Source organism: Echinops telfairi, unplaced genomic scaffold, assembly GCF_000313985.2.
Source record: "Echinops telfairi isolate 266 unplaced genomic scaffold, ASM31398v2 ScPeMD7_31;HRSCAF=116, whole genome shotgun sequence".
Classification (NCBI taxonomy): Eukaryota; Metazoa; Chordata; class Mammalia; order Afrosoricida; family Tenrecidae; genus Echinops; species Echinops telfairi.
The window spans coordinates 39,068,330-39,094,304 of NW_022103928.1; the positions used below are offsets into that span (position 1 = coordinate 39,068,330).

General features: G+C 39.7%; 1 protein-coding gene across 3 annotated transcripts in view; it reads left to right on the forward strand.

The window, feature by feature from the left end:
• The first annotated feature begins 9,799 nt into the window (after window positions 1-9,799).
• LMBR1 (limb development membrane protein 1) overlaps window positions 9,800-25,975 on the forward strand; it is a 160,872-nt gene continuing 144,696 nt past the window's right edge. Inside the window, exon 1 of one of the 3 annotated variants that reach the window (XM_030885593.2) lies at window positions 9,800-9,957. In XM_030885593.2, the coding sequence (XP_030741453.1) occupies window positions 9,892-9,957 (66 nt within the window). In that variant the 5' untranslated portion in view covers window positions 9,800-9,891. The remainder of the gene's footprint in view (window positions 9,958-25,975) is intronic. The other 2 variants (XM_045289917.1, XM_004702332.2) reach the window with 2 other exon arrangements.

Below are 25,975 nucleotides of genomic sequence, written 5' to 3' on the forward strand. Positions count from 1 at the left end.
TATGGATTGTGATAAGCATTGTACAAGCCCCCAATAAAATGATTTAAAAAAAAAGATGTACAGTCTCAGGAACCCAAAAGGGCAGTTCTACTCTGTCCTAGAGAGTCACGGTGAATTGGATTTGACTTAATGGCAGTGTTTTAATGAGAACTTCTAATGAATATCAAGTCATGAATTTCTGAATTTGGTTGTGATTTCATAGATTTAGAGCAGTTTTCTTGATAAAAAATCCTGGTTTTACCTTTAGTTCCTCCCTTGATCTACCTCTTTCTTTACTAATTTGAAATGATCAACCATCAACTAAAATAGCTGTCTCAATTTATATCAAACTATGGAACTGAGTATTCAACTTTAGCCCACAATCTTGAAAATTTTCATGTCATCTCTTTTTAGAAAATTTTCTGCTTCCTGTGGTGAGCTGGGATTATTTAACAGGCAGGTTTTTTAATTTTTGTGTTTTCAGGTGGTTGAGAGAAGCCCTGGCGTGTAGCATTTACTGATTAAGAAGCTTTCTATCGGTTGCTTCTGTCAATATGACATCACTGAACATGGAGCGGCACACCATCATGTACCCGACTGCCGCTGGGTTGATTCTGACTCATGGGGATGCTATAGGACAGAGAAGAACTGCTCTTTAGGGTTTCCGAGACTGTAACTTGTTACAAGAGTAGACAATCTCCTCTTTCTTCCACACATCGGCTGGTGGGAGAACAACCTTGCAATAAGCAGCCCGGGCTTCACCCAGTGTGACACCAGGACCCGTGCACATATAGTGTAATGAAATCATCAGGGCTTGACGGGTTTTTTGTGTTTACTACTTATTTAAAACTAAAAATTGTGTTAGGTTAAGTAATTTTAGAATAATGCTCATGTTTAACAACTGGCTTACAAAATTTGCAAAAACTAGTCAGCTTTTATGACCTATAGTCTCTAGCACCCTGATGGCTAGATGTCACTTACCAAAATATACTACAGTTAATTCATTTCTTTAGACATTCTAGATTTTATATGTATATTACGCTGGATCATCAGAGAACTTTGCCTTTAACTGGTGTGATTCTTTGGGGTTGAATAATATCTGAAGATCCTTCTTATATTAAAGGAATCACCCACTGTTATAGACTGTTATGTCCAACAAAAATAAACATTGTTTTAAAAAAGTTATTGATCATGAGCAAGCAGACAAAACATGATCAATAACTTGAGCCCTTGGAATCAACTCCTCATTTTTCCTCTCCTTCCCTGCTCCCCCACCTCCTGAAGCCTTGATAATTTATAAATTATTATTATTTTATCACATCTTACACTGCCCGACATCTCCCTTCACCCACTTTACTGTTGTCCATCCCCCAGGAGGGCGTTAAATGTAGATCCTTGTAATTGGTTCCCCCTTTCCACCCCACCTTCCCTCCACCCTCCTGGTATCGCCATTCTCACCACTGGTCCTGAAGGGATCATCCGTCCTGGATTCCCTGTGTTTCCAGTTCCTATCTGTACCAGTGTACATCCTCTGGTCTAGCCAGATTTGTAAGGTAGAATTGGGATCATGGTAGTGGGGGTGTGGGGGGAGGAAGCATTTAAGAACTAGAGGATAGTTGTGTGTTTCATCAATGCTACACTGCACCCTGAGTGACTCATCTCCTTCCCCACTACCCCTCTGCAAAGGGATGTCCAATTGCCTACAGATGGAGGTAGCTTTTTAAAGACGTGAGTCATGATGTTGGAAACATCATCCACATCAACATAGACATTTGAAGACTTGTTGAAGTTTGAAGAGTTTGGGGAATAGGTAACCAACCTATTGACCAATAAATATGCAAGGCCTCCTAGTAGATACTTTAAAGGTACAATGAAGTTTATAAAATACCAAGACACTACGCCTTAAAGAACCAATAATGTGTGGGGATAGGTCAAACATACATGAAATGGTGACTTACAATAAGGAGATCCTTCACGTCAAAGGCTTGGCTGAGAAAATAACTTCTACAAGTGATCTGTTTTACCCCCAGACTTCACATTCTATAGGGGTAGGGGTTGCATCAGTTGTATTTCCATGGGGTCCCTAATTTTGAGTGACTGAAGAAATTGTGTTTGTTAGGAAAGACTTTCTGGAGGAAGAAGGTCATGGTGTGAGCAATGAAGGATGGGAGAACTGAATTTGATAGGTGGAAAGTTCTGGGCTTTGGAACTGGGAAAGTAGCAGGAGATTCAGGAGAAAGGGGAAGCCACGCAGTAAGAAAGTCCTCTTCTGGGGGAAAAGTTGGGAGAAAGGTTGGAAGGATTGGGTGGGCCCAAAAGGCAAGAGTCTTGAATTCCAGTCCAAGGAGTTTGATCTTATTCTATAGTTAATGTGTTATTATTTGTTTGTTGTTGTTTTAGTTATGAGCGTTTTGAGTAGAGACAGAGAGAGAGAAAAAACCTTGTCTTTTTTGTAGAAGGATACAGAAATTGAAGTTGTCAACTGGGGGACAGAAGTGACTGTGTAACGTATCCCCAGCTTGGCTGGGACTTATGTACATGGTGGAAGCTGTAGGATTTACAGCCAAATTCAAATTCACAAGCACTTTTCAGTAGATTCTTATTTTCTTCCATCGGCAAAAACAACTCACATGGCTAAGCCCATATTCCAACCCTCTGAAAAACAGATTCCATTCACTGATGAGATGAGAGGAAAAGTCACATTGGAAAGGGGCAAGCATATAGGGATAGGTGAGGTGGTCACCATTTTAGAAGTCTATTATACTGAGTTCGACCCACTGCTGTTGAGTAGCTTCTGACCCACAGCCACCAGCGAATACAGAGCAGAACTGCACCACCGGAGTTCCAAAGCTGTGACTCTGTATGGAGGGAGACAGCTACATTTTTCTCCCACAGAACACTGGTGGTACAGACAGCTGACCATTTGATTAGCAATGGAGCACTTTACCCACTATACCACTAAAGTGGACTCAGTGACAGTGAGTTTTGTTTTCAGCTAAGCGTTATAAATACCAAAGACAGGAAACCAACCCATAGCATCACTAGGGTTAATGTTGTTCAGGGCACTAACTCATGGTGTCCGCCCACACCATGGACCTCCTCCATACCAGACCAAACAAAATCCATAGTAAGGCTTATGACCAATTTCCTTAAATGTAAAATTTCATAGGTTAGATGAATAGTAACAAAATTGTTGAATAAAATCTTTCTACATTGAATTATAACTGACTGGAAGATACTTTTGTTTTTTTTTCCTTCTCCTTTAATTATTACTCCACTAAAAAAGTTATTGATAAAGGTTCTGAACTACTAATTACCACAACATTGTAAATCCCATACCAAAAAATTGAGAAGACCCGCAATTAGAAAAACATGGGCAGCAATGTGCTTGTAGCACGTGCAGAGGAAACCATGTGATCTAAAGTACCATTGCAATTGGGTAATATAAGAACTCTTGACTAGAGGACATTTGAAGGTTCACAAAGCAAAGAGCCATAGCGTTTGAGTCCTGTAAGTATATTGATACATGTAAACTGGGCTTATGAAAAATGTTTTTGTTGTTATAACTAACCATAGGGATATTTTTTTATTAAGGAGAATACATTTCTGCTGAAATACTGCCTAAAAATTAAATACACAACCACTTTGGTGTCACCCCTTCTACATAGGCCAATCACTTGGCCTAGTCTGTACCCCGGGCACTCCCCAACCAATGCCACTGGGAAACAACCATGGCGCAAGATGGTGAAGCTCTGTAGATAATCGTTATCGCCATAGATGATCGTTATGAAAGAAAAATAAAAGTTCTAGATATCTGAATGTTGAGTTAGAAAAGTTAGATATGTGGACAACATTTACTTCTTGTGGCACATGTTTACATGATATTACCTTCAAATCTAATCTATGTATAACCTCTGACTTGGAGAGATTGATACAGAAAGTATTCAGGCCAATGTAGGGAGGGTATATACCCAGTTTTCAGAACTCGGGTGTCCAGAAAAGCAAACTCAAGATATTATTTATCTTTCCTTGGTCCTCTAGGTAGGTCTCCAAGACATTTTATAAAAATAAAAGCAGGTGGAGTTTTCTCCGATATTATTTATGGCATCAGAGACTTATGTCTCAAGAACCAGTTCTCAGATTCTTCCAAAGATGTGAATCTTTTTACATAGAATGCATCATAGCCACAATGTTTGGAAGCCTTTGAGGGTTTCAGGGGCCAAAAAATGTTTGAGTCCTGTTTTAAAGCTTAAATTCTGAATAATATTGCCAGATATACTCGTGTTTAAGCCGAGTTTTTCAGCACATTTTAAATGCAGTTTTTGTAGTAAAATTAGCTGCCTCGGCTGATATTCGGGTCAGCTTATACTTGAGTGTATACGGTAAATTAGTTAAAAAACTTATATCCCATTTGCAGAAGGCGATGGATGACAGTAAAAATCCAAAATGCATGTATGTACTGAGTCCCCACAGAGATTAATACCTCCAGTGCAGCTTGGACTACTTTTAATACCATGGTTCTTGATCAGATGTCACCTCTTGAAAGGATTGAATGCTAACTAGTTCTTTTTGGTACAGTGACTCTGTGAGTTCTTTCTGTTTCCTGTACCACTCAATATTTTGCCTATGGAATCTATCAATATTAGGATTCAAGGCTTGAATTTTTTCTTCAGTTCTTTCAGTTTAAGATATGCTCTATGTCCTCTTCCTTTTTGGTTTTCTACCTCTAGGTCTTTGCACATTTCAATATATTTTACTTTGTCTTATCAAGCTGCCTTTTGAAATCTTCAGTTCTGTGACTTCACCATTTCTTCCATTTGCTTTAACTACTCTACAATCATGAGTAACTTTTAGAGTCTCTGCTGACACCCACACTGATCTTTTTTTTTTTAATGACCTTTTGCTTTCTTCACAAATGACCTTCCTGATGTCCTACTACTGCTCATCAGGTCTTTTTCCGTTACTGTTCCTTCAATGCATCACATCTGTTCTTGAGATGTTCTTGAAATTCCGGTGGGTTAGACTCAAGGTTGTATTTTGGCTGTCCTGGACTTGTTTACTTTTCTTGAGCTTCAACTTGAATTTACATAGGAGCAATTGATGGTCTGTTCCATCGTCAGTCCTGGCTTTAACTGCTGACAGAGAGGTCCTCCATCATCTCTTCAGAAAAATGTAGTCAATTAGATTTCTGTGCATTCTCTCTCAAGAAATCCTTTCATGTTTTTAAAAAAGGTATTTGTGATAAGGAATTCATTGGTCTTGCAAAATTCTATCATGTAATCTCCAACTCCATTTCTATCACCAAGTTTATGTTTACCAATGACTATTCTTTCTTCTTTCTTTCCAACTTTTGCATTTCAATGGTTAATAATTATCCATGCAACTTGATTGCATGTTTGATCAATTTCAGACTGAAGAGGTTCATAACATTTTCAATTTCTGCAACACTAACGTTAGTGGTTGGTACAGAAATTTGAATAATAGTTCTATTGATTAGATTTTCATGTATGTAGACAGATAACACCCTATCATGGACAGCATTATACATCAAGATAGATCTTTAAATGTCCTTTTTGACAGTGAATGTGATACCATTCCTCTTATATCGGGCATTGTCCGCCTAGTAAAACATAATTTTCTGATTCAAAATGGTCGATACCAGTCCATGTGAATTCACTAATGCCTAGGATATTGATCTCAATGTAAAGAAAATAAAAATACCACTGGATCAATAAATGAGTAAACAGAGAAAAGATTGAACTTATTCAGAATTTCACCTTGCTCAGATCCATGATCAGTGATCATGGAAGCTGTAGTCAAGAGTTCAAATGATGCACTGCATTGAGTAAATATGCTGCACAAGAGGTCATTAAAGTGTTGAAAACCAAGCAGTTTACTTTGAGGACTCAGGTACACCTGGCCCAAGCCATGGCATTTCCATTCATCTCATATGTATTTGAGTCTTGAACATTGACTAACATGTTACTGAAGAAGAATCAATGCCTTTGAATTATGGTGCTGGTGAAGAATATTAAAAGTACCATGGGCTGCCAAAGAACAAACAAACAAATTTGTCTCAGAAGAAATAAAACTAAAATGTTCCTTAGAACTAAGGATGGTGAGACTTTGTCTCACATAGTTTGGACATGTCATCAGGAGAGATAAGTCCATGGAAAAAAGCATCATACTTTGGTAAAATGGAGGAGCAGCAAAAAAGAGGAAGACCCTTGACAAGATGGATTGACGCTGGCCAGTGCTTCATTCTGTTGTACTCAGGGTCTCTAGGAGTCGGAACTGAGTAGATGGCACCTAACAACAAGAACACGTAGATCAAGCCTCCATTGAATCTGTTCAGATTAATTAAGGATGTAGATAATCTTGTCCTCGGGCTGAGAGCATTGGAAAGTGCCCAGGGAGGGATAGTCTCTCTTAGGGCCTGCCGAGGTGTATTTTTGATGCAGATGTTAGTACTGGGGAATGCACAGTAAGTTACATGGTTGTGAGTCAGTGAAATTTTAACTTGGTTGGAAGGTGTGGTAGTTACATAATCTGCTGTCAATTTGAGACTTAAGAGTGAAGGGGTGGAGTCTAGCCTGTCAATCAGGTCACAGCTTGATGACCTCCTTTGGAGGCACTGAGGACTAAAATAGCTCCCTGGAGGTGGGACATACGCTCAGTCCCTGGGAGACATTCCAGCTGAGAAGACACATGGAGCTATGCTAGTGTCCTGAGCTGGAGGAGCCACGTAGAGCCCCCTGCCAGTGCTGAGATGCTTACACTGCCACTGGATGGATCCACAAGACTTTCTACCCAATAGCCTGTGATCTTCCTGCATTCAGCGTCATTTCATGTGTTTCATGAGTCTGAAAATGACTTATGGTATTGGACATACGGGCTAATATTGGACTTAAGGATTTGATCTGGACTGGGCTGGGATGTTTTCTCAATATTCAATTGCTTTTGTATATAAGTTCTTTGAGTGTCTATGAATTTGTTGCTCTAGTCTACCTAGACTAACACAGAAGGCTCTAGAGCAATTTATTTAAAAAAAAATCATTTTATCGGGGGTTCGTACAACTGTTATCACAATCCATACATACATCCATTGTGTCAAGCACATTTGTACATTTTTTGCCATCATCATTCTCAAAACATTTGCTTTCAACTTGAGCCCTTATCAGCTCATTTTTTCCCTTCTTCCCCTCCCCCACTCCCTCATAAACCCTTGATAATTTATAAATTATTATTTTGTCATGTCTTACATTGTCCGACGTCTCCTTTCACTCACTTTTCTGTTGTCCTTTCCCCAAGTTGGGGGTTATATGAAGATCCTTGTGATAGGTTCCCCCTTTCTACCTCACCTTCACTCCACTCTTCCGGTATTGCCACTTTCACCACTGTGCCTGAAGGATTCATCTGTCCTGAATTCCCTGTGTTTCCAGTTCCTATCTGTACCAGGGTACATCGTCTGGTCTAGCCAGATTTGTAAGGTAGAATTGGGATCATGACAGTGGGTGGGGAGGAAGCATTAAAAAACTAGAGGAAAGTTGTATGTTTCATCATTGCTACACTGCACCGTGACTGGTTCATCTCCTCCCTGTGACCCTTCTGTAAGGGCATGTCCAGTTGCCTACAGTCCCCACTCCGCACTTCCCTTCATTTACAATATGATTTTTTTTCTTTGATGCCAGATACTTCTGGACCAATTTTGTAAGTTCTATCTAATGAAGTACGAGTTCCAATCATGGTCCTGTTCCTCTTCTATAGTCCCACTTGCCACAAAGCATGTATTTGTGACCATTTCCTTTGTTCCATACCTTAACAGAATGGTGACTGCGGAACCTTGGATTCATGATAACTTTGTGCTAATGGCCTCAATCATCCAGATGATGGTTCTGTGTCTTTGTGCTGTTTTTGTCTCTTTTAAGATTAACCAATCTAAGTTATACTTGAAACTTAGGACTCTTTTGTACCCCAAAACAGCTATGAAAAAGATTGAACTTAAAATTGCAACAGAGTTGCAAAATTTCATTTGATGTTGTTCGATGTCTTTGAGTTGGAGCTGACTCAAGGGTGCCTTATGTACGAAAGAACAATGGTCCTGTGTCATGTTGTTATGTTTAAGTCCACTGGGGAAGCCACTGTGTCACTTCACCTGGTTGAGGGTAATCCTCTTTTTTGCTGACTTTCTACTTCACCAGGCATGATGTCCTCTTCCAGGGTCTGGCCCATCCTGTTAACATGTCCAAAGTATATGAGATGACGTTTTGACACCCTTACTTCTAAGGAGCATTCAAGTTGTGCTTCTTGCCAAGATAGATTTGTTCATCCTTGTCATTCCATATTCTTTACCAGTAGCATAACTCAAAGGCATTAATTCTTTGAGTTATGTCTAAATAAATATAAGTGGATATCTTTTAAAATGTTTAGAACTTTACATCAACTGAATTAACTATTAAATGTGGATTCATATTTTTGAAATAACATTTGAAATCAATTTGTAAATTCTCTTGCCTCATAAGAATTGTTAATCAGATACCCAAAACAATCACAGCCAATAGCAATGTAAATGACCTCTTTAGTCAAGGAAAGCCAAAAAAAAAAAAAAAAAAGAGAGAGAGAAAGAGAGAGAAAGAAATATTCTCTCAAATTCAAATTTTAGAGCAAAAATTAAAAATTGCATAAAGGGGATGAGCTAGTTTGTTTGGTGTTGCCCCCAAATAAACATATATGAGAGGTCTACCTAAGCTCATAAACAGATTCTAAAAAGTAGTTCTATCTTGTAGATTGGGAAAGATGCCTAACAGATAAGATTATCTATGTTTTACAGGTAGGGAAATCAATGACCTCTTGCATAGCCAAATTAGTTTTTATCAGATCCAGAGAATGCAGGTTTCCTAAATTTCCGTCCAAAACTTAACTTCGAACAACTAATAGCTGACCTTTTACCTACTTTGGCTAAACAGTTTCCAAGCGAGACTACTGCTTTCCGCCGCCAAAAAAAATCGATGCTGGTGCTTCTTTGAAAAGCAGCATCTGGAAGGGTCATGAAAAATTAAGTCTTGCAGGGAAACAAAAGCCTCAGAGACTGAAAGTGTAAACATCTGTCTTCTGTGATTTCACTACATTACCCCCACCCTCTGAGAAGGAAAAATAGACGCTTCCGCAAAACTGAACCACATATGAGATCAAAAGCAGCGATGAGAAGATAAAAGGGCAGGGAAATTTGAGTGCTTGAAATAGGCTAAACAGAACACAATTAAAGAGAATGTCCACCAACTAGGATAAAAAAGGTCAAATAGGCCCTTCACTTGCTGTGTAAACTTTCACCAAAGCTCCATAAACAGCAAAACAAAATTATCCAACCACTGAACTACAATCCCCACATTCTCTCTTAACACAGGTGGCAGAACCACCCAGAACTCTCGGCTCACCGGGTTCTCACACCCGCTCCTGCTTCCGCATTTGGGGGCGTGGCCCCAGAGTCCCGCCCCCTGGGCGGACCCGCCCCTCCAGCTAAGCGCCGGCTCAGAGCCGCTCTGTACTGCAGCCTCAGGTGCGGCCGAAAATTGAGGCGCGACTCTCTGACGTCTTGGCGCTTGGTTTCTGACGTATCCCAGACACACCTCCGTCTTCCGCCCCCCCGCCCCCCCACCCGAGGCATGGCGGCTCCGCCTCAGGCCCCGCCTCCTGACCCCCTCCGCGCCGAGTCCGCCCCTCCTTCGGCTTGAGCGCCTCAGCGGCTGAGGGGTTGTTGTCACGATTCTTGCTCTCGGGCTCTTCGCCTCGGTCGCGGGGGGCGCGGCCAAGCCCAGACTGGTCCGGCGACGCCGTCAGAGCCGGGCCCGCTGGTGGGCGATGGTGCGCCCGCGCGGGCGGCTACCGGCGGCGGGGCGGCGGGCATGAACGAGAATGGAAGGGGAGGATGAGGTGTCCCTGCGGGAGCAGCATTTCCACAGCCAAGTGCGGGAGTCCACGGTGAGTGCGATGCCCGCTTCGGCCCCAGCTCTGCGGCGGCCCTCGGTGCTCCGGGGACGGCACTCACCTCGCGGCACCCTCACCGTGCGGCCCGCGCCCCCGAGCCCAACGGCGGCCAGCGCTGCCCCTCTGCCGTCGCCCCCGTTCCTCGCCCCCTCGCCGTCGACCTCGAGCCCTGGCCTCGCGGCCCTCGCACCTCCGCGCGGCGGCCCCTTGCTCGCCATCGCGCCGCGACCGGCCGCCCCCTGCGTTCGCATCGCACCGTCGCCCACTCGCAGTTCTACCCCTCGCGGCCGCTTCTCCCTCGTAGCCTCCTTTCCTGGCCACCTGCCCTGACGGTCAAACGCCAGAGTGGCCCACACGCTCCCCCTCCCACCCCCCCACGCCGAGCCCAGCTTTTCTCCAACTGGTGTTGGTGGGATCCTGCCAGGCTCTCAGGTCATGGCAGGTCTGGTGTCCGTGCTCAACTGGCTGGCCAAATAGACAAGTCTTAATAATATTACTTGCCCCTGTGTAGGGATAGCTAATATTGGGCACAGAGTAAGTGCGAGAATCTGGTCTGACTGCCCTGGCAGGTATTTCCCCATTGAAACTGTTAGAGTCGTCGAACACTGCCCTTCTCTCCCCGTGGCACGTGGGTGCCCACCCCCTAACCATCTCCCTCCAATTTGTACTTTCCTTGAGTTTGAAATCTTTCCGTTTTGGAGGGAGAAGGCTGGTTATTTGGGAGACTTAGGACTTGGGAGCAAATCAGCTTTTTTTGGTTCAGGGTTTCATCTGTGTTGCGCACTGATCTTAGTCTGATTTCCTGTTTCCTTCTTTTCGTGGTGCTATATAATATGTCATACCTGTTTTTCTTTTTTTCATTACTGGGTACAATATTGTAATTACATTTATTTGTATATACTATTCTTCTCATCCAGCTACCTTCTCAGATTCATTTGCCTTCGCAGTTTGAGGTGAAAGCAGGCTGGTTTATATTTGCCTACTCTGTGTTGTTACCGTTCTTGAAAATTGAGGATTGGTTTGCCAAGCCACCCCCCCCCCCAAAAAAAACAAACTAGTTTATTGGGAGCTAATACAGATATCATACCAGTACATAGCCAAGTTATTCTTCGGAATAAACAGGAGATATAAAATAAATTGTGGGCTAGTAGAATACAACATATTTAGGATTTTAAGATCGGATCTAAAATATACAGAGAAGAGTACCTAAATGTCTAGCTCAAATTGTTTTGCAACTAAACTGTACACCTGCCTACCACCCACATAGGGAACTTCCCATAGCCTCACCTCTTGCCCGCTTCCAGTTACTCTCACTCCATAAAGAGGAACCACTATGTCCTGGCTTCTTACACCATAGATTAGTTTAGGTTTTTAAATAAATGGAATACTATATTATGTACTATTCCTGTTTCTGGCCATTATTTTGTTTTTCCCCTAACAACGTCTGTGAGTCTTCTTGGTTTTATATAGTTGAGATTCATTATCTGTGCCATAGTACTTAAGCGTGCGATTTTCCACAAATTATTTTCATTTTGTGGTTGCTGGTTGTTTCATTAGGTAGTTTCTCATTTTTTACTGTGGATGTTACTGTCTTTGGGGAACATAAGTATTCCTGTTGGGTATATACCGAGGAGTGAAATCACCAGGTTATAGGGATTGCATTTTGACATTATTTGTGATTGTTGTTAGTGGCCTTTGTGTCAATTGTGACTCACAATGACCCCATGTGAGCATGTTTTCAAAGCTGTGATCTTTGGGAAGCAGACTGCCAGGCCTGCCTTCTGCAGTGCTGCTGGGTGGTTTAAATCTGCCAACTTCGCAGTTAGTAGTTGAGTACATAAATATAAACGTTTGTCACCCAAAGAGGTTGTATCAGTTTACAGTCCCAACAGTACTGTATGAGAAGTCAGTTGCTACACATCCTTGCAAGCATTTGGAATTTTATTCTTTTATTTATTTTTTCCCTTTTAGAAAGTGTGTAGTGCATCCTACCAAGGGTTTAAATTTATATTTCCTTGATAGTGAATGAAATTGAGCACCGTTTCATAAGTTTGTTGGCCATTGGAGTATCTTTTGGGAAGTACTATCTTCAAGTCCTTCTCCCCGGCCCCTAACTATTTTATTGAGAGCTAATACAGATATCATATCATTTCATAGTTCAATCACATCAAGCAGTAATTGTTACCACAATCAGTTTCAAAACTTTCTCTTCTTGAACTCCTTGACATCAACTCCCTTTTACCACCATGCCCATCTTCAAGTCTTTTATCAACTTTTAATTGGCTTGTCTCTTTTATATATTGATTTGTAAGAGTTTGTCCTCTAGCCTCAATATGATTCCATTGTCAGATATGTGTATTGCAGTTATTTTTACCTACTTGCTGGTTTGGTTGCCCTGGTGAATATGCCATTGTACCTTTAACTGCAGTTCAGCAGTTTAAACTCACCAGCTGCTCTGTGGGAGAAGGCTGAGGCTATCTGCTCCCGTCAATATATTTACAGTCTTGGAGATCCTCTATAGGGTCGCCATGAATTAGAATTGACTTGATGACAGTGGTGAGTATGGTTTGATTGCCTTTTCATTCTTGTAATGATAAAAACCCCGTTATCTTTTAATCCTATTCTCCCCAGAGCTTTTTGAAGCCCCCTTGTATATACAAGTTTCCATTTTAATAATTTTTAAGTGTGTATTTCAGTGATACAAGTTTCCTTAATCATGCGCTGCCTCCTTCACCACTAGTTATTTTCATAACTTTGGTATTGTTTTCTATCTGTAGGCATTTACCCATTCTAGATATTTCATGTAAGTGGACTGCTGCATCTGACCCTTTATGTCTGCCTAATCATGCATTGGGCTGTGATCCAGAAAGTCAGCAGTTCGAAACCACTAGCTGCTCTGAGGGAGAAAGACAGGACTTTCTAATCCCTTAAAGTGTTACAGTCTTAGGTCATATATAAACTATAGGTGCATGAATGGATCTTGGGCTTGCACTTAATTCTAGCCACAATCGAAGACCAGTTAGTTCTTAGGACAAGGTCCGGCTTGATGCTCAACCTCCTGAAGAGAGCTCAATGATGAAGATATGGTGGTATAGCAAAGTGAGGTGAAGAAACCAGGTGGTGCCTGTCTGTCAGAAAGAATAGTATCTGGGATCTTGCTTTCAAGGCTTGCTTTCAGACAAGCAGCCATCTAAGTGAGACGTCAACTAAGCCCACATGGAAGAAGCACACCAATACTGGTATTCCAGGGATAGAAAATGATATAATCCAAATCAGAAGGAGTGAATGGCATCAGAGTTTAAATTGTGAATACTTGGTTTGCAGAAGCCTATGGGGGACAGTGGAAACCTAAAAATCCATTTTCAGGGTCCACCCATGAATGTAAGCCTCCACTGAATTCTCTCTGTTGACCCTAGTTGAGGGATGTGAATAGCCCTGTTAGAGAGCATTGTGAAATTGATTATTGCAGAGGTAATTAGGTTAAAATGCAATATCTTATCATTTGATCTCCCCTTTGACCCATTTTAAAGCGTTCAGTTTTTTTAAATGAAGGGAAAATACATGTGGATGAAGACCCTAGTGAGTCCTCTTTGACTGGACCTGGGATGTGACTAACCTTGCCAGCATGCAGCATGCATTAGAAAGTGGATGGCTGCAGAGGCAATATGAATAAAATTGAGCACCCTACCATTTGATTCTCCTTATGATCCATTTAAATATGTTCCAGTTCTTAATATTTTTTACTGTCTTTTCAGGTGTGATTTTTCTGTTTTGTTTTGTTATTGTTGTTATTTTTTTGTGTATATGAAATCCAGTATAGGTAAATGTATAGAGATAGTAACTGGATTAATGGTTCCTTGGGGGTATGACATGGAAGATTGGTGGAAATGGGGAGCTAATAATGAGTACAAGAATAAAGAAAATGTTCCTAAAACAAAAAATGAAGAAAATGTTACAAAATGGATTGTGGTGATGATTGTCCAACTCTTCTTTATGGGATTGAACTATTGAATTGTATGATATGTGAACTATATGCCAATAAAACTTAAAAAAAAGTTGCAGTCTCAAAAACTCAAGGGGCAGCTTTACTCTGTCCTATAGGGTTGTCATGAATCAGCGTCAACTCGCTGCATTGAGTTTGGTTTGGTTTTGGAATTTCACTTAGCCTAATATTTTCAAGGTTCGTTTATGTCATCACATGCACCAAAACGTGATTTCCCTTTAGGCTGAATGATACTACATAGTATGTATACAATGGTTAAGAGACAAAATTACTGCTATAAAGTCATAGAAACTGTTATTAAACAAACACATCAAAATGTGAAAGTGTTGTTTCTCAACATATGCTTAATCTGTATCTATATACTTTTAAAGGCAGTGTTTTCATCTCTTGAACCCTTCCTTGAAGGACTTTGTGTCCTTCAATTCATGGACACTTCATCAAAGTAGTAGTTTTGACTCCCTTGGGGGTCTCAAATTATATTTCTTTAAAGTGTTCTTTGAGTTTTGGGAACAGAAAGCATCTGAAGGGCTGAATCAGGGACGTAGGGTGGGTGAGTAATGCTTTCCAGTGATATTTTCACTGGGCAGCCCTGGCCGCTATACCCTCAGAGAAGGAGCAGGTGCACTGTCACTGTGATGGAAAACAATACTTTGGCAAAACTTTCTTGGCCTTTTCTCACCAATACAGGTTTTAATTTCCTCAAAACTTCTTCATAGGACACTGAAATCATCCTGTATTTTTTGACGGAACTTGTTTAGATTACCCTTTGGAATTCCGAAAAGAAGTTGCTACTTAACCTTCTGAGCTGACCTTTCTGCCTTGAATTTAACTGGCTCAGCAGATCCCCTTGAAAACCACTGTTCTGATTGGAGCTTACTCTCTAACTTATATTATTAAATTCAAGAATTGTACTTACAGCTATTCCATAAAATCCTACTTGTTAACTTAGTTCTTGCTTACATGATTTCTAGGAAGATCAGCTCTTTGAGCTAACAGAATTTTGAGCAATGATTTTGTCATTCATTGAACTAAAAATGTATTGAGGCCAGGAGTTTCACTTAAAATTTAAAACGCTGAACCAAGTGAAATCTCAACTTTAGTAGCTGTCACACGAATGGTAATTCTGTAGTCTTCTTCCACCCTTTATAGACTTCAGTGACAGTTTCTTTATTTGCTGAGATTGGCTATCCTCCTCCTCCTCGTGGCTCATCTTTGAAGTCTCCTAACTTTCCCTAAAACACCCCACCCATCTAAGAACTGTTGTTTTATGTAGGGCAGCATACTTGAAAACTCTTTTAAAAACTTGAGTGATTTGAATAGATGTCCACTTGAGTTTTATTAAATATTTGATATTAGCACTCATTTTAAGATTGTTTTGTCCTGTGGTATTCAAAGTATCCTTTTTTGGAATGGATGCTAACGAGACAAAGAGAAGTATATTAGATTTATCCATGTAGTAATACATAACTATGTAATGAATCCTCATAATCTCTTCACCAGATTAATAATAAGTAACATTTTGGTTACTTACTGTTATCCTTTTTTTCAATTTGGTATAAATTAACAGAGCATATTATTTTTCCATTCAACAATTTATACATGTTTTATTTCCCAACATTAGTTACAGTCCCTTCAATGTAACAGGTCTCTTCCCTCATTCCTCTCTGTGTTCCACTTTCCTGCCTTGTGTGTTTTTCCCCAGCAAATGCTGCCCTTTTGGTCTTGATGGTTGACTGTCTCAAGGAGTAATTCGTTCTCAATGGATTATTTACTGTCTATTGTTTGAATGACAGCTGATCCCTGGGGTGGGTCCAGTTTCAGGTTTGAAGGGTATTTAAGGGCCATAATCTCAGGGGCTCCACTAGTATTTTATCAGACCAATAAGTCTGGCCTTTTTTAGGTTTTTGAATTTTGTTCTACATTTTTTCCCTTCCCTTTCTGTGAATCCCGCTAAGTGTAGTCAATAGTGGTAACTGTGCACTATGTAGTTCTTCTGGTCTCCAGGTAAGGAGGCCCTGGTACTTGTGGTCCATTAGCCCTTTGGATTAATTGTTTTCTTGACTCTAATTTTGTTCACTCTGGTTTGCTCTGGATGAGGAGAGACCAAAAGTTGGATCTTAGATGGTCGCTCATAAGCTTCTTAAGACCCAAGTTATTACTCACTGAAGTTGGATGCAAAACATTGTCTTTGTGGACTGTGTTTGCCAATTGACCTAGTTTTCTTTTATAAGTATCAGTGCATCATTCCCCTATAGTTAAAACATTTACAGAGTTTTGTCCCCTGTTTGCTCTACAATAACCTTGGATGTATGTACTGCACATATAAACAGTTGTGGAAAAATTCTATTATGATGCCTTTTCCTCCATATGTAGAAATAACTTGTGCTAAATTTCTCCCTATTTGTTGATGTCCTTCCATTCAACTCCCTACATCTGTTCAGCTTGCATGTCTACCTATGGATCTGCTTGTAGGTGCTATTTGTTCTGTTATTGCAGGTTTGTGTATATAATGGTATTTACCTTTAATGTAAATACTCTTGTGCACCTCTCAGTGATTTTCTTTGTCATTAGTTGTGTTGTGTTGCCCTTCTCCATATTGTATGTTGCCTCTCCATATTGTATGCTGATCCCGTTATTTTGTTATTACTCTCTAATTAGTGATACAGTCTTCCTTCTCTTCCTATCCTTGGTATACATCAAAGAATTTTCCCCTCTCTGTGTGTAAAACTTTTCTTGACTATTTATAATAGTGATCTCACTACATCCCACTACCTGTATATGGGGATTCTAGTCTCCCTATACTCTCACTTGTGTTTTCTGTTTCCTGTTTTTAACTTTGCTGTTATTGCTTGGGGTGAGATTATATCTTGTTATTGTATTTCCCTAGTGGCTAATTATCCGGAATAGTCCTTCGTATGTTTGTTGGTTGCTTGTATGTCTTCTTTGGTAAAGTGTCTGTTCTGTCCATTTTAAAAATTGGATTGTTTTTGTTGTTAAGGTGTTGGTGTTTTCTCTAAATTTTAGAAATGAGTCCTTTCTCCCATATGTTGTTACCAAAAATTTCTTCCCAGTCTCTGTGCTCTCTTTTAGTGAAGTCTTTTGGTTCTCATAAATGTTTAACCTCTAGGAGATCTCAGTCATCTGTATTGTTTTTTGCTCTTTGTATATTTTTATTTATGTTTGCTAGTGCTTTTATGCCATGTATTAGCACTCCTAAGTTTGCCCTTATTTGTTTCTTTGATAATCTTTATGATTTTAGGTTTTACATTTAGGTATTTGATCCATCTTGAGCTAGATTTTGTATATGGTGTGAGGTATGGATTATGTTTCATTTTTCTGTAAAGGGATCTCCAGTTTTGCCAGCACCATCTATTAAAGAGAATGTTTCTACTCCAATTAATGGTCTTTGGCCTTTGGTCACTAATCAGCTTTCCATAGATGGATGGATTTATGTCTGGAATCTCAATTCTAGTCTATTGGCCTATGTGTTTTTGTCATACAAGTACGACGCTGTTTAGACTAGACTACTGTGTTTGTATGGTAGGTTTTAAGATCTGGAATTGTGAGGCCTTCCACTTTGTCCTTGTTTACTTGTGCTTTGCTTATCTGAGGTCTCTTTCCTGTCCATATGAAGCTGATTATTAGTTTTCCATCTTGTGTTGGGGAATAATAATGTTAGAGACTAATCTGGATCAGGATTGTATTGCATATGTAGATCACTCATTTGAGGTTTATGAAGCAGGTACTTCAAATTTCTTTGCCACGGTTACACAGTGTGTATGATGGAATAGAAATCTGAATCCTGGCAGGTGGCTCCATGGCCTCTATTTACAGTCCTATAAAGTTCAAACCTCTACCATAACAGGCTAAGTGGCACCCAACAGAGTCAATTATATAAAACACAGTCAGGCTATTTTAAGGTTAATGAAATGATCAAGGAAAGGCTATGAAGTTGGCTGGCAGGGAATTTTGGGGTCTGGTGGCACAGCCTAAATTCTTCCCTATTTTGGTTATGGCTTAACTTGTTTGGGACAAATTCTTGGGCTGGCTGGGACTTCTAGAGAGATTTTAATTTTAGGACTCTCCTAGTTAGTTCTCATTTAGGTCAAATCGGGTAGGGGACTAATGAGGATAGAAGGAATCATTTTCCACTAATTGTTTCCCAACATGAGTTTATATCTGCTTGTTCCTACCAGTATTTTGCCCCTTACCTTATAGCTTACTTTCTGAGCAGAAGATAGAAACTTCTATCTTTCCCATATGATAATGGTACTAGATCAAAGTTTGGAGATTTTGTATATAAATGTAGAATGCAGTTGTCTTAGGGGCCATAGTCTTTTATGATTGTTGCCCACCAAGTAAAAGACCACCAGGAACACACTTGAAGGTAAACAGATTGGGTTTATTGCATATTGCATTGTGAGAAAGTGCATACCATGGGGAACTGTGGGGGTCTCCATAAAAGTTATAGAATGGATTTGTATTTTTTTCCCCAGCAGTCTTATTGGCATTTGTATTTTTCTGTGTTCCTTCATCCAAATGTTAGTCTTTATGATTTCTAACTAATAGTTACTGATTCTTTGGACCCAGATTCTTTCTATCATTTGACTAGTGTGCTAGCAGTGGGAAAAACTGGTTGATCTTTTCCAAACTTTTCACTGGTTGGAAGAAATAGTGACTGGTTGTAAAACTCCAGTGTTAGCCATAATTACTTTATATTAAAATACTTGTTATCCTTTTAAAAATAATATTTTGCTTTAGGTATTTATTTGTTTTACTATGAAATATAATATTTATTTATATTTTATGGACTCTACATCTATGTAGAGCTGCCATTAGCCAAATAAGGAATTTGACAAAAAGCTGGGCAAGGACTCTAAACATGGTTGTTTCAGCAGCATGGTAATTCCCAAGATTGTGATTTTATGAGCTGGACATATGAGTTGATAGTGTATACGGGTTTCCCTCACCATCTGAAAGTAGAGTTCCTTTGAAACCTTTCATAAGCCACGTCATAAAGAAAAGAAGCAATTCCCATGAATTTATGTGGAAAAAATTGTTGAGCATTCCTAGACCTATAAAATAACCACCAAATCATACCAAATAACATCTGACACCTATAATAGCACTAACATATAGTGCCCACAGACACGGTTCACAGCTATGGTGGCTTGATGCTTGGCTGCTGAGTGTGTTTCTGCGGAAGGAGCTTGGTGATGCCCCTCTTGCTGTTCAGGATGCTGCTCACTGCTAACATGTCGCTAGAAAACAAATGCTGAATGCTAGTTTTGCCTTTTTCTTTTTTTCATAAAAGTGAAAATCATCTTCGAATTTCTTTTGCTTAGCAAAACAGGTGCTACTGTATGTCTTTTGTAAAGTGAAGTGTCGTAAAATGAACTCTTGAAGAATGGGGATATCCGTACTTGAGTACCAAATTTGAGATTGTAGTCCCTGAGTGATGCAAATAACTAGTATACCCAGCTGGATGGAGAGGTTGGGGGCTTGAGTTAACTTAGAAGCATCTCAGAAGAAAGATCTTGTGATCTAGATCCAAAAAGTCAGTCATTGAAAATCTGACAGAGCAGAAAACCAGAAACCTCACTGCCATCAAATCAATGCTGACTTTCAGCGACCTGCTGTGGGTTTCCGAGGCTATGTTTTATGGAACTGCCAACCACACAGATTGCAGCCCAGTGCGTAACCACTGCACCACCAGAGCTCCTGGTCTCCTCTAACACACCAGGAGTCTCATACACAACTGAAGGTTTTATATTGGTTGCTATTCATTTCTATGTTATCCATATCTTATATATCCCCTCCGTACCTCCCTCCCCCCAATTTAAACATTATATTGTACAGAGAATAGGGAGAAGCTGTGCTGCTCATTACTGTGCCCACTCACCAACTGCTGTCAAATCAATTCTGATTCATAGTGACTCTTTAAACCCAGCTTTAAGCTGACTGCCTTCAAGGCTATTCTGACTCGTATTGGTCCTATAGAACTGCCCCTGTGAGTTTCTGAGACTAATTGTTTATGGGTGTAGAAAGACTCATCTTTTTCCTACAGAGGGACTGGTGGTTTTGAGCGGCTAATCTTGTGGTTATCAGCATAATGAGTAACCACTATGCCACCTTTTTCAATGATTTCAAAGCTGCATGCAATAAAGAATTTGTTGTGAGTAAGAATTGGCTTAGTTGCTATAAAGTAGAATGTAGAATTTCTTTTCATTTGCGTAGGTTCTGTTTTATGTCCTTCATGTGCCTGAGCGTTATCTAAAGTAGTTTTCCTAAATTTTTATTTTGAATCAGGTGGGGGTTTACATTTCAAACTTTGTATTCACTACGTAAACTACTTACCAAACCACCCAATAGCTTGCACGCGCCCCCCTCCCTACCTCCCCTTCTCTTCTCCCTTTTGTAGAATACTATATCTCCTTCACCCAAGTTAACACCTAGCTACCTCTTCCCCTTCTGTCCCACCCTTGGTAACTATCAAAGTTTGTTTATCTCTGTATGAAGAGCTTTGTCTTGATTTGTTCTTTTATAGCAGTGGAACCACTGTGGTAAATATTATTGGCCCTTGTGTGTTTGACTACCTTCATTCGGCATAATGTCTTCCAAAGCCACGCATGCCATGGGGAGCTTCACGATTTCATGATTATTCTTTAATGATGTATAGCCTTCTGTTGTGTGTGTGTATCAAAATTAATTTATCCATCCTTCCACTGATGGGCTAGTGAGGTTGTTTCCCTCTTCTAACATTGTGAACCAGTGCTGCAATAAACATGGATGTGTATATATCTGTTCATACTATATTCTTTTTTTTAGGGCATATACCAAATAAAGGGATTGCTGGGTTGTATGATATTTGTGTTCTTAGTTGTTTGAGGAAGCACTCTATTGCTTTCCACAGTGGTAGAAGTTTTACATTCTCATCAGCACTGCATAGATGTTCCATTCTCTCCTCATCCTCTCTAACATTTTTGATTTTCTGTTTATTTTGGACTTTGTTATCAATGCCTCAGTAAGGTGGTATCTCATCATTATTTTTGATTTGCATCTCTTGGATAACTAGTGAACTTGAGCATTTCTTCATATGTTTATTAGCCACTTGGATGTCTTCTTTGATGAACTGTTTGCTCATTTCTTCTGCTCACTTTTTAATTGGGTTACTTGTCTTTTCCTTGTTGAGGTATTGGAGTTTCCCACAGATTTTAGAGATTATTCCTCTAGCTGACGTATCATTGCATCCTGGTCTAGTTCCAGTTCACAAGGGGTATACTTTCTGTTCCTCCCCATTAAACAAGATATTGACAATTGATTTTGCTTATATAGCCTTTATCATGCTGAGAAACCTCCCTTCTATTCCTATTTTGCTGAGTATTGTTATCAGGCATGGATGTTAGGTTTTGTCAAATGCCTTTCTTGCATCAATTAATATCATGTAGTTCTTAGCCTTTGTTTTATTTATATTGTGGATTACGTGGAATGATTTTCTAACGTTGAGGTATCCTTGCATACCTGATATGAATCCCACTTGGTCATGCTGTATTTTTTTTGTTGATATATTGGGTTCTATTGGTTAGAGTTTTATTGAGAACTTTTGCATCTATGTTCATGAGGAATTATTGGTCTGCTATTTTCTATTCTGGTAATAACATTTGCCTGGTTTTGGTATCAGAGTTATACTCGCCTCATAAAATGAATTCAGGAATTTTCAGCCCTTTCCCATATTCTGGAATAGTTTGTGTCGTATTGGTGTCATCTCTTCTCAGAATGCTTGGTGGAATTTCCCAGTGACGCCTTCTGGTACTGGACTTTGTTGGAAGTTTTTTAATGACCAGATCTATTTTTTTCTTTTGTTATGGGCACTGTTGAGGTTTTCTCCATCTATCTGTGTTAATTTAAGTAAGTGATGTGTTTCTAGAAATTTGCCTATTTTTACCAGGTTTTCAAATTTGGTGAAAGACTTTAGAGTATTGTGTTATCTTTTTTATTTCCATTGGTTCTCTTTTGAAATTGTCCTTTTCATTTCTTATTTGTAATGTTTGCTGCTGTTTCTTTTTCTTTGTTATGTTTGCCAGTAGTTGTCAATTTTGCTAATCCTTTAAAAAACCCACTTGTTGAATTTTTCTATATTTTCCACTTCACTGATTTCTGCTCTGATTTTTATTATTTCTTTTCTTTTTGTGGCTGAACAGTTTATTTTGTTGCTTTTGTTGAGGATGTTGGGTTAAAATGTTGATTTCTATTCTTTTTTTTAATCCTAATTTTAAAAATGATTTTATATGCATATGTAAATACAAATATATATGGATATGAAGAAAATATATTAGAAGTTAATAGAAATTCTTTGTGGTCTTGATTTTTTAAAATCATTTTATTGGGGGCTCGTCCAATTCTTATCACAATCCATACATACATCTATTGTGTCAAACACATTTGTACATTTGTTGCCATCATCATTCTCAAAACATTTGCTTTCCACTTGAGCCCTTAAATTAGCTCCTCATTTTTTCCCCTCCCTCCCCGCTCCCCCTTCCTCATGAACCCTTGATAATTTATAAATTATTATTTTATCATATCTTACACTGTCCGACATTTCCCTTCACCCACTTTTCTGTTGTCCATCCCCCAGGGAGGAGGGTATATGTAGATCCTTGTAATCGGTTCCCCCTTTCTACCCCACCTTCTCTCCACCATCCAGGTATCGCCACTCTCAGCACTAGTCCTGAAGGGGTCATCTGTCCTGGATTCCCTGTGTTTCCAGTTCCTGTTTGTACCAATGTACATCCTCTGGTCTAGCCAGATTTGTAATCTGGTCTAGCCAGAATTGGGATCATGATAGTGGGGGGAGGAAGTAGAGGAAAGTTGTATGGCTTGTCTCCTCCCCACGACCTTTCAGTAAGGGGGTGTCCAGTTGCCTACAGATGGTCTTTGGGTCTCCACTCTGCACTTACCCTCATTTACAATGATAATGGTTTTTTGTTCATTGGTTTTCTTTTTTGTTGTCATTGTTGTGTTCTCTTTTGTTGCTTTGTCCTGCTGTGCCTTGTTTTTTGGTGCATATTATTCTCTCTGCAGATCTATCTAGATAAGATAGTCTGGATGAACAGTCAGGAGGAGAAACCAAAGGGACTGATGGTCCCAGGGGGCTATGGGAGAGGGGGAGGCGGGAGTAAGGAGGTAGTGTTGACTAACCCAGGGACAGGGGAGCAACAAGTGATCCAAAATTAGTGGCAAGGACGGTGTGAGACTCCTGGTAGGGATTCAGCAAGGGCAATGTAACCGAGATAAATTACTGAAACCCAAATGAAGGCTGAGCATGATAGTGGGACAAGAGGAAAGTCAAAGGAAATAGAGGAAAGAACTAGGAGGCAAAGGGTATTTATAGAGGTCTAAATACAGGCATGCACATGTGTAAATATATTTATACAGGATGGTGGGGAAATAGATCTACATGCATATATTTATAGGTTTAGTATTAAGGCAGCAGATGGACATTGGACCTCCACTCAATACTTACTCGGTGCAAGATTACTTTGTTCTATTAATTTGGCATTCCATGGTGCACACCTTCCTGACAGGATCGCTGAAGACAAATGTGTGCATAAGCAAATGTGGTGAACAAAGCTGATCATGCCTGGCTATCAAAAGATAGAGCATCTGGGTCTTAAAGGCTTGCAGGTAAACAAGCAGCCATCTAACTGAGAAGCATCAAAGCCCACATGGAAGAAGCACTCCAGCCTGTATGACCATGTGGTGTAGAAGGGACCAGGTATCAGACATCAAAGAACAAAAAATCATATGAGTGGGTGACCACCTTTTCAATATGATCACTGAAGACAAATGTGTGCATAAGCAAATGTGGTGAAGAAAGCTGATGGTGCCCGGCTAGCAAAAGATATAATGTTTAGGGTCTTAAAGGCTTGAAGATAAACAAGCAGCCATCTTGCTCAGAAGCAACAAAGCCCACATGGAAGAAGCACTCCAGTCTGTGTGACCTGAGGTGTCAAGGGATCAGGTATCAGGCATCAAAGAACAGTTCTCGTTTTTTAATGAGTATGTTTATTGCTGCCTTCTGAGTACTGACTGCTTTTGTAGTGTCCCAAAGTTTTTGATATGTTGTATTTTCATTCTCATTTGTTACAACAAATTTAAATTTTAATTCCTTATTTCCTTAATTACCTAGTAGTTTTTAAGTAGGATGTTGTCCAGTTTCCGTGTATTTGGTCCCAACACCGCCTCCCCCCACCCCCCTGATCTTCCAATTATTTGCCGCTTAGAGGTCAAGCAAAAGGATGAGAAATGTTAATTTGTCATGCATTTAAAAAATATTTGAAGAGGCCATTTAATTGATGGGTGTGATAGTCTGTAAAATGGAAAGTGAAAGAATTGAGTATTGTAAAAGTAGGAGTCTGAGAATATAGGTTATTGTGGTGGGCTTGTCTGCAAAGGGGAGGAGAGAGAAATAGTATGTCTGTTAAAATTATTAGTCTCTGATATTTTTTTGGAAATCTACCTTCACATACCTCAGCCTAAGAATCAGAATCATTAGGCTTCCAACATTGCTTACATTTTCTGTTTGGCTCACTTGGAATTTAACGGACCATTTAAGGTCACTTTGCCTCTTATTTCTGTTATTTCTCTCTACTCCATTTATTCTTTCCACAACCTCTCCTTTGTGGTTTCCAAGCAGAAGTTCTCTCTTTCCATTTTACGGATAGAACTCTTATTTGATGAACTTGCTTTTATTTCACCGAACAGATGGAAGTCATTAGAAGAATGTCTTTATGCTTCCATCACATACTTTCTTACCTATCTGCAACTGAACTCAAATAATCTATTTTCTCCAGGTCTATCTCCACCCATACTCTTCCTCCTCCACCTTTTTACTACAGATAAGTTTTATTCAAGGCAAGCCCCTTAGTTTGAGCACATTGTTTCAGCAATTCTCTTGTGTCCACTTTTCTACCAAATTTTCATATAATCAACTTAAACCTCTCTCGTCTTAAAAAAAATCCTCTTGATTAAATGTTCCCATACACATACATTTCCCTTGCTCCCCTTTATAATAACACGATTGGAAAGAATTTTCTACTACAGTTTTGTTTTTAATTCTTTCATTTTTATCTGCTTCAAGTAATTTTGCCTGCACTATTCTAGAGACAAACAAATAAGGTACCCCCCCATCCCCCCAATCTCAAGACAAAACTTGTGTTAAGGTCACCAGTGACCTCCATGTTGCTAAATCCAGTTGTCACTTCTCAGGCCTGTCCTCATTTTACTTGCCATGTCAGCAGTATTTAACACTGTTGATCATTCCCCTTTCCTAGATAAACTTTCTTCCCTTGGCCTTGAAAATATCCCTGTGTCTATTTGCCTCCTTCCCTGCTAGGTTCTGCCTCTCAATTAGCTTTTTGTTGATCCCTTCTCAGTAAATTGACCTCTAAATATTTGAGAATCCCAGGACTCTTCTTAGACTTATGTTCTCTGACTGTACACATTCCCTCAGATTGTAACCTCATGTAGTCACAAAATGTTTCCACTTTTTTTTTAACATGTCTAGTCTGGCCCCTTTGGCTGAGAAAATCTTCATTCATATATATATATACGTTTATAGAGTAGATACTCAGTTTTACATTGAACAATTCATACACTTTTTTCTTCAATTAACAGATTTATATCCATTAAAATACAAATGAATAATTTGTATTTTAAATTGAACAGTCCAAAATGATACTGCTTATTTATTCTCATAATCATTTCTAACTCAATAAAGGGCAACTCTCTTTCTACTTAGTAAGGCCAGGAATGGAGTCCTGATGGCATGGGTTAAACTTTGGACAGCTAACCATAAGGTTAGCAGTTCAAACCCACCAGCTGTGCTAAGGGAGAAATATGAGGTTGTCTCCTCATATAAAGATTTATAATCGGGAACCGATTACAAGGACCTACATATAACCTCCTCCCTGGGGGATGGACAACAGAAAAGTGGGTGAAGGGAGA